Source organism: Micromys minutus, assembly GCF_963924665.1.
Source record: "Micromys minutus genome assembly, chromosome: 18".
NCBI lineage: Eukaryota > Metazoa > Chordata > Mammalia > Rodentia > Muridae > Micromys > Micromys minutus.
The window spans coordinates 30,577,404-30,586,843 of record NC_137953.1 but is presented as its reverse complement, the minus strand read 5'-3'; the positions used below and the strand labels follow the sequence as shown (position 1 = coordinate 30,586,843).

General features: G+C 42.2%; 1 protein-coding gene across 1 annotated transcript; it reads right to left on the bottom strand.

Moving 5' to 3' along the window:
• Positions 1-4,057: 4,057 nt before the first annotated feature.
• CYCS (cytochrome c, somatic) lies at positions 4,058-5,540 on the bottom strand. The gene is made up of 3 exons (XM_080932523.1): positions 5,409-5,540; positions 4,468-4,644; positions 4,058-4,356 (listed from the first exon to the last, which is right to left on the bottom strand). Exons 2-3 carry the CDS (start codon positions 4,634-4,636, stop codon positions 4,208-4,210), a joined length of 318 nt encoding a protein of 105 aa, XP_080788649.1. The 5' UTR covers positions 4,637-4,644; positions 5,409-5,540; the 3' UTR covers positions 4,058-4,207.
• Positions 5,541-9,440: the final 3,900 nt, after the last annotated feature.

Here is a 9,440-nt window from a genome sequence, read left to right as displayed (position 1 = left end):
CAGGACCTCTGGAAGTGCAGTCAGTGCTCTTAACTACTGAGCTCATTATTTGTTTGATTTTTGAGACAGGGTTTCCTTGTTTAAGCCTGATTGTCCAGGATCTCTCTGTAGACTAGGCTGGCCTTGAACTTAGATCTTCCTGCCTCTGCTTCCTAGTGCTGGGATCAAAGGCCTATGCTACCATGTCCAGTTAATAGTTAACTGATGATACATGTATGATAGCAAAAGTAGTTAACCTAAGTAACCTTTTTCCTCCATCTATGAGCAACACAACCTTGTTTTACCATTTGGCAAAGCTCTGAACTAGTGGAGCTTAACTGTATTTTTGAGACAAGGTCTTATGTATTTCAGACTTAGATATAGGCAAGGATGATCTTGAACTTCTAAACTTCCTGTTTCCGCTTCCCAGGTGCTGGAACAAGAATGCACCACTAGGTATCAAGCCCAGGACTAAACACTTTATCAACTGAGCTACATCCCCGGACCTGGAGAGACTTTCTTAAAGCTTCACACAGATTTTAGGGTTTTGGGCCACAATTTCTGTGGCAGCCATGTAGCCGTTTCTACTTTTGAGGCAAACATCACTGTGTAGCTCAGGCTGACGTAGAACTCAAAATCTTCCATGTACCACACAGAAATGAACAAATGTGATTCATCCAGTAGGGTTTCACTTTCTGTGAGGGGTGAGGTTGGGTACTTCAGTTTTAGTCTCCAGCCCAGCATTTTCTACATTATATCTCAAGTAATACAATGATTTAGTACAATGCTTCTTCCTTCAAGTTCACAATTCAAGCTATAGACTTAATATATAAAATACTAAATCAATGTATCGGTGTTATATAGACACCTATTAATATGAGCCTAATGTGGAATGTGGCTGGATTTATAGTTAACAGGAAAAAAACTTAATTATTGTGCATACCATAGCATGTGTGGAGGTCAGAGGGCAATGTGCAGATTCATTTTTTTTTTCAATTATATGGACTCTTAGGATTGAACTCAGATTATTACGATTGAAAGCAAGTAGGCACCTTTTACCCACTGAGCAATCTGGTCAATTCAGAATAGGAAAATTTGACAAGGTTCCTTGATTCTGGCTTCATCTATGTTGCTCTTCAGCTACACATCCCTGGCTCAGTTGGCGTTGTCTGTTAGTTGGATTGTAAAACGTGTTACAATCTTCCCAAACATCAGCACATTGAGATGTCAATAATGTGATTAAAACAAAATAATATGTAGTGCATTACCACTACACACTGGTCCCCTGCCCCTGTGTCTTCCTTATTAACAATGAGCTGTATGCTATATGGAAAGACAGGGAGATTGCTAACAAACCACTGTATCTCTTTGTGAATACAGGAATATGGTAAACCTGTTTTCTTTAAGGAGATAATCTGGAACAAATTTTCAAGCACACTAAATTTCCAAACAAAATAACGTAGAACCCAATTATTAATTCTAAACTTAATACTTTTGTGTTTTATTAAACAAATGCATGCAGCCAAAGGTCAGTGTGTACTTCAGTAATACGTCAAAGCTTCATCGGGGAACAGATGTTCTGGGTGTATTTGTATGCCAGTAAGCATGAGTTCACCTGAATGATTTACACAGCTCTTTCTCAGGGGCCCATTCTTTGGCTTTCTAAATATTTTAACAAAAGAAAGCTGGAAGAGGCATCACTAGAAATTAACTGGTTTCAGCTTGCTTCTGAGTTTGACAAATAAAGTCATCTAAGACTATGTAGCTTAAAATGTTAGAGACCTTTTTCCTAGACAGCATGTGTGTACTCTGACATGTCCTTTATTCAGCAATCTCCAGTGGTTAAAGTGAACAAATACAGAATATATGTAAAAGTGTAACAGAAGACAGACAACCTGTGCCTCTACCTACCTAAATCTTACAGGAGAAATCAAAGCAAATGGAATTTAGACACAGAATTGTCAGTGCTCAGAAAGGCATTATAATTTATGTGCATTAACTCAAGATTCTCAGAAGGCAAGTGCTTACACTGGCTGGTTCTAGATGAATGCCATAAATACTGCAGTCATGCATGTACATCTCATGTGTTTGACAGTCACACAGGAGTAATAGACACCTATGTCTAAAAGATCCATTACAGGAAGGTCTGTGGAGTAGAGCTTTTCTTAACATTCTGAATACAGGTGGCACTGATTAGAAAATCATCCAATTTTCCTTTCTGATACCACTAAAGTAGCTACCCTCAATAAAACTACTAACAACAAGCATGAGTTAGAGTCCCACTTCCTTATTTGTAAAGTAAGTGTCCCCTTTCTGCATCTCACGGGTTTACCCTCTACAACACTGGGTGTCTTGAGTCTAGTTAGCTTAAAAACATAGGAGGTCCCATTTGTGTAACATAGGCCTTAGTGTATTAGGTAGGTACAATAGTAACAAATTAGATCCAAGTCTGACCATCAGTAGGGATGCTTTACTTGGGCTCCCACAAAAGGTTTCCTCTTGTGGGGTAACCAGCCTGTCAGGAAGTGATGAGTCATCAGGTTTCATCACTTCTGAGTTATAAACTGTAAGACTCACACATAACCTGTTACACTAACAAGGCCCATTTGACTTTATAATAAAAGCCCAAGGTTATAAAATCTTAAGCCAAATGTCTACTCATCTCAATGGCTTATTCCCCCCCCCCCCCAACTTTTCCAGAATACAAGAAAATAACCCCAGGGCTTTCTTTCTTTACACATTTGTTAGTGTCCCTGGAGAGCTGTTACAAAAGCTTAGGACTTATCAAATCTTGTTACAAAGCTGGACCTCTGAAGGACTTACAAAGTAAACAGCTTATCAGAGCACTGGCTGCTCTTCCAGAGGACCCAGCCTGGACTCCCAGCACCCACACTGCAGATTCTGCTGTAACACCAGTCCCAAGGGATCCAACACCCTGGGTTAGCCTTCAAGGGCACTGAATGTGTATAGCACAAAGGTGTATGTGCAGACACCCCCGCCCAACCCCAAACACACACATAAAATAAATTTCCAAACTTGTTTCCACAGATTGTCTCCAATTTCTTGTATGAAGTAAGATTTGTCACCAAGTGCTGTGTCTGACCTGAGGCCTAGTTAATCATTCTCTACATGTTTGACTTCATCGATGAGGTCTTTTCCCCAGACTTTTCACTCCCCAAAGACACGAGATCACCTGTTTCCCTGCCATTCTCTATAAATTTTAGGACCACGCAGCATGTGTATAACAGTTCACCTTTACATATCATATCCTGGCCAAGAACTAAGGGTGAAGTGCTGCTCTAGTCCGAGTTGTCTCAGATATCAAGAGCATCCAGGACCTTCACTAGACTGTGGCTTTACATTAGGAAGTTTAAACAACTAAAGTTTAGTCAACCATCATTAAAGCACAATCAAAAGATCACGATCTGTGACTGTATTTAATTATCTTACCGTTGATAATTTACAAACTATCTCCTTCATTTTCATCTTTCCATCTAGTATGTTGGAAAAGAACGCCATTCCCAATCACCATGCCTCAACAGAAATCCTAGTTATGTGGGTTTCTGAATGGGTATTTAAGGACAATTCTGAATTAAACTTAGTCTTAGATCAGAGAGAATTTAAAAGGCCTAACTTGCTTGTTCCTAAAAGCATTCTAACTTGTAGATCGACTATAAATAAGTGTTAAATACTCTTTATTTCACATCATACATAAACCACAGTAAATGCCTTTCAGTGGTAAAAGGAGAGCATCATTGATGTAGGGAATTCTAATTAAAACAGCATTGTCACTAGTTGCTTCCTGGTGTTTAGCACGGCCTGTGAGAGGCCAGTGAGCACAAACTGAGACAGAGGTGAGTCTTCTTGTTTCTGAGACAGTGATAGTCTTCCCAGTGTTCAAAGACATTCGCATACCCAGTTATATAAATCTAAGTATAAAACCATCCAATAGGTTTGGGGCTACACCCCCATATTATGGAAAGTGAAATGTAACTAATTAAGTCCAATTTTATCTTGAGGAAGGGAGAGCAGTGTTAGATCGTATACAGCCGGAAATGTTGCTTTAAGAGATCAGATCCACGTTACCACAAGTCAGTTTTACTTAAATCAGGACTGTCCAACAAAAACATTGTTAGCCATTCATGATCGGAATTTGGTGTATGAATTAAATTATGGTACACATTAAAAGTCATGAGACATTTGTTTTGTAATAAATAAGGCAGTGAAATTACTCATTTGTAGCCTTTTTAAGATAAGCTATTAGGTCTGCCCTTTCTCCCTTCTTCTTAATTCCAGCGAAGATCATTTTTGTCCCAGGGATGTACTTTTTGGGATTCTCCAAATACTCCATCAGGGTATCCTCTCCCCAGGTGATACCTAAACAGAAGAAGATGAATCAGAAGGTTAATTGTTTTACACATCTGATAAGTCTGCATTGGTTACACCCCTGCAACTTGTGCTGTGATTTAACAGCCTCTCCTCACTTACCTTTGTTCTTGTTGGCATCTGTGTAAGAGAATCCAGCAGCCTGACCTGTCTTCCGCCCAAACAGACCATGGAGATTTGGTCCAGTCTTATGCTTGCCTCCCTTTTCCACAGTGTGGCACTGGGCACACTTCTGAACAAAAATCTTCTTGCCTTTTTCAACATCACCCATTTTAAAGTCTAAAAATGAAAAGACCCAACAGTTCAAGTAACTTGTCACAGTAAAACATACTACAGATCCCAAAGACCATTCAAATCACTTAACTACCAACCCATTACAATTCTTATGTTTTCTAACACCAGGCCAGTTGCTATCTCAGTTCACTTGCAATATTCAATAACAAGCGCTTGTAAATGCCCAAGGAAGGGAAATGGAAACCCGTAGCTCAAGCCTCAGTTTCAGAAGAAGGCAAGGTCAAAAAGTCACAAATATAAAACTAGACTACAATTTCATTAAACCAAAACCACTACAACTCTTGAGATTTCAGAATGCTTAATTGCTGCCTATTAAAGTCACCTCCATAGATAATAGGGCTGGGGAGCTGAAGATCCTAAGTGCTTCCGCCTGCTCTGGTCTCATTTGGAGATTAAGTCATTCTCTCTTGCATTAGTCCGGCCCGGAGAGGTAAGGGAAGGCTGGGGACGGAACCTTATCACTCTAGCGTTCTGAGATCTCAGGGGTGACCACGAGGTCACCCAAAGGGAACTAAAGAAACCCACCCTTCCAATTGCTTAATCAGGAAACGAACGAGACCAGTTCTTAAGACACAGCACAGCTTTTGCTCACAGAAGCTTCTGCGGCGGGAGAGTTCCCTCTAGAACTCCGGGCCCCGGCCCTGCACCCACGCACCCTCCAGCCGTGCCACAGTTCTGCATCTTTGTAGGTCAGGCCTGCCACGGCCTCCTCGCCCCCTTCCTGCCCCACATCCCCGTCGCACGCTCACCGATCGGGGCTGGTCAACAGCACAGACGCTCAGACTCTTAGCCAGACGTCCCGCTCTCTAACCCAAGGACACGCCGGCCCGCGCCTATGTACCGGTGTCAGTGCAACCACACTTGTTCTGCCTGCCCGCGGTCCGACGTGAGGCAGCGCCGAGTGCGGCGCCGTGACGTACCCTCACCTCATTGGCTCCAGGATTGGGAGTGCCCGCAAGGTGCGCGCGCATGTGGGATAGCAAGGTAGGATGTACCCAGAGGGCGCCCTTCCTCTAGAGGCCTCGTTTGCCCGACACTTACGACAGGCCTTTGGACGTAAGGCGTGGACGTGGATGACGTCACCTTCCGGACTGCGAGTTGGGGAGGTGCAAGTAGTTGGGCCGCCCTCCCTCGGGATCCGGGTGCGGCTGGGGTCTGGTAACACCAAGCTCTGGGGACACTTTCGGCCTCCGCCCACGGGGAATTCTAAGACTGCCGCCCGGTCAGCTGGCGACCTTTACCCAGGTCAAGACTCCTGGCTGGCGCAACTGCACCGGCCTCTCGTGGACGCCTGCTGGTGACCTTCACTCTGTTAAACCATCTTCCTGCTCTCCCAGTGAGAGCCTCAAAGCTGGGTGGCAGACAGGGTCATATCCCTCTTTTCATCCCGTAGTGTTTGTAGAAAAACAAGGAGGGTGTACAGGCAAGCTTTAAAAAAGAAACAGGATTTGCCTGATTAGAGGATTCTTGGGAATCCGCTAGATTTGCATTCCTTCTGATCATATTGGAGATGGAGGTTTTGTTAGCACACTTTCCTGTTGCACTTCAAAACAAACTCTCCGACACGCTAAATTCTGCCACTGGGAGTTTTCTTCATTACTCCTGCCTCCCAAATTCAGATGAACGTCGGTCCTTTCCCTATGTTCTGTCTAGCCCTGGCATATTCTGTCGTGTGTTTACAGATGCCTGGTGTGTGACAGGCCCGTCTCAGTATAAACCCACATATTCTGGTTGAGTTTGTTTTTATTCTACCATCTTCCTGTCCACCGTCAGATTAACACTAGGTGTTAGAAGGCTGATCTAAATTTCCATATCTCTTTCTAGCCACTGGTTCTATTATCTGCTTGAAGACCGTCAGTCTGTATGAGTATAGTTGTTAGGTATTCCCAGGGGTAAAATCCAGAAAAATCCCCAGAACCCATACAGAATCGCATGGGTATTTAAGTCCTTCACATGAAATGGTGTAATGTTTGTATATAATCTACACAGTCTCCCCAATATTTAAATCATTTCTAGATTATAACTTACAATGCCAAATACAGTGCTTTAGGGAAAACGACAAAAAAAAAAAAAAAAAAAAAAAAAACGCTAGCCATTCAGTATTTGGGAGAATATTGTAAGTCTAACTATATAGTATGTGGTGTGATCTGTTTTCTGATGACATGAATGTGAACTCCATAGATAGGGAGGTCTGATATATTTTCATTGTTTTTAAATGATCCTAACTTTAATTCCTGTTTCTCTTAATACAATATTGTACTGTCACATCTTACTATAAAACAGTGAAACTCATAACATATTCAATTTTTTTTTGGTAGCCTTTGGGGGTACTCATTGAACATTCAGATACAATCCTTATATAGGCTTATTTAAGTTGTTTGTATAGAGGCTTGTCAAACGATTAATGTTTTTTTTAAAAACATGGTGTAGCAAATCTGTAGACATTCAATATGTCCTTAAACCAAGCCCTAGTACTGCCTTCCATATTTCTCCAAAGACAATGTGGACCTTATTTAAGTTGGAGGTTTATGTTAAAGCGATACATGATTGGACAGTGGAGGGGTGGGTGTTGTTTCCTCAATATCTTTTTTGTGTGTGTGAAGCAGAAGATACCATTTTTAGTTTATAAATGAGGTTGGCGGATGAGAAGATTTCCAAGAGCATCCTCCATTAATTTATTCTCGTAAGCTAGATACGCTCAGTTGATTGCTTACCCAGTGTGCATTCCTGGAGCCCTGGGTTTGGTCCCTAACAGTGCATAAATGGGTGGTGGCATGGTGGTGACTGAAATCCACACTGGAATCCAGGACTGGGAGGAGAAGACAGTATAGAATGAGAAGTTTAGAGTCATCCTGGGCTCGTTCAGGCTGGGTGACATAAGGAGACCTTGTCTCAAGCAAATTTATTCCCTGAGAAAGAGAATAGAAAATAGACAGCTCTTAATATTTTTCTAACTAAAAAAAAGTGGATTATTTCTGAAAATTGTGGCAAGATAAGGGGAAAGAACAGTTCCCTGTTTTTTCTTTACTTTAATAAGTAAAATCAGTTGCCAATCGTGGTGGCACATGCCTTTAATCCCAGCCTAAGGAGGCAGAGGCAGGCGGACCTCTGTGAGTTTGAGGACAATCAGGACTAGAAAGAGTTCCAGGGCAGCCAGGGCTGTTACACAGAGAAACCCTGCTTTAACAAGAACAAGGAAGAGGAGAAGGAAGAAGGGGAAGAAGAGAGGGAGAGGAGAGGGAGAAGAGAGGAATAGGAAGAAGAAACAAAAAACAGCTCTCTGCTTACAGTTTGGACACAATTTTGACATAGTTTATTTGTCAAAGATTCATGTCCTGGAAGCTTGCTCCACAATTAATTAAGAGCTATCTTGGGCTCTGGTTGTAAGAGTACATTAGTTCTCTCAAGTTCCTGAAAGTCCCAGCTATTATAAAGGAAAAAGCCTGGTCCCTCTTCTTTCTTCCTTTGCCATGAGACTTCTGTCTTGTGCTTCCTGCCATATGATACTGTTTGCTCTGTGTGTGTGTGTGTGTGTGTGTGTGTGTGTGTGTGTGTAAGAGAGATGGGGGGAGATATCTATATACAAAATAATGACTAAATGCCAGCTCTATAATTCTGAAGGCAGGCCAGGGAGTAGAATAGAGAAATGTCAGATGGCTTTTGTACTGACTGGTTTTGTGTCAACTTGACACAAGCTGGAGTTATCACAGAGAAAGGAGTCTCCCTTGAGGAAATGCCTTCATGAGATCCAGCTGTAAGGCATTTTCTCAATTAGTGATCATGGGTGGGCAGGCCCACTGTGGGTGGTGCCATCCCTGGGCTTGTAGTCCTAAATTCTATAAGAAAGTAAGCTGAGCAAGCCAGGGGGAGCAAGCATCCCTCCTGTAAGTAACATCCCTCCATGGCCTCTGCATCGGCTCCTGCTTCCTGACCTGCTTGAGTTCCAGTCCTGACTTCCTTTGGTGATGAACAGCAATGTGGAAGTGTAAGCTGAATAAACCCTTTCCTCCCCAACTTGCTTCTTGGTCATGATGTTTGTGCAGGAATAGAATCCCTGACTAATACAGCTTTCTTGATTAGATTTACTGTAGTTTAATTTCCTCCTTTTTATTGTGGTAAAACATCACATAGAGTTTGCCATGTTTTGTTCAGTGGTATTAAGAATACCCATATTGTGCAACTGACCAATATCTGTGCATAGAACTCCATCTTGCAAATCTGAAATTTTACACATGCTGTGATGGATAACTTTGTCAGCTTGACTGGATTCTATAAGATCAGTAACTATAATATTCTATAATACAGTATTCTATAATACAGGTAACCAGTACTACTTCTAGGTGTGCCAATAACTTAATCTCCCGACATTTCACAACCAGTGGTCTAAGTGAGACATATGTCTTTGATCCAAAATTGGTAGGCAAATGTAATTGTGTGAGGGCCCAGAGGAAACAAAGAAGCAGAGAAGGGCACTCCTGCTGTTTCCTCAGGAGCCAGAACTGCCTTCTTAGCTATGGGACAAGCAGTTCTAGATTCCCTGGCCTTTGGAACTTGCACCAGTAAGCCCTTAGTTCTTAGGTAGAGTTATACTGTACTAGATTCCCTGGTTGTGGGCTCTCTGGGTGTGGGTTTCCCCATGCTACTCACTTGTTTGGATTTTTCAGCTTTCAGATGCCTTTGTGTGTACTGTGTACTTGCAGCATAAGGCAGAATCCAACAACCAAAATGAAGTTTGCCTGTGTTTTTTAAGAGTAAGTGGAATTGGGCTGGAGAGATGGCTC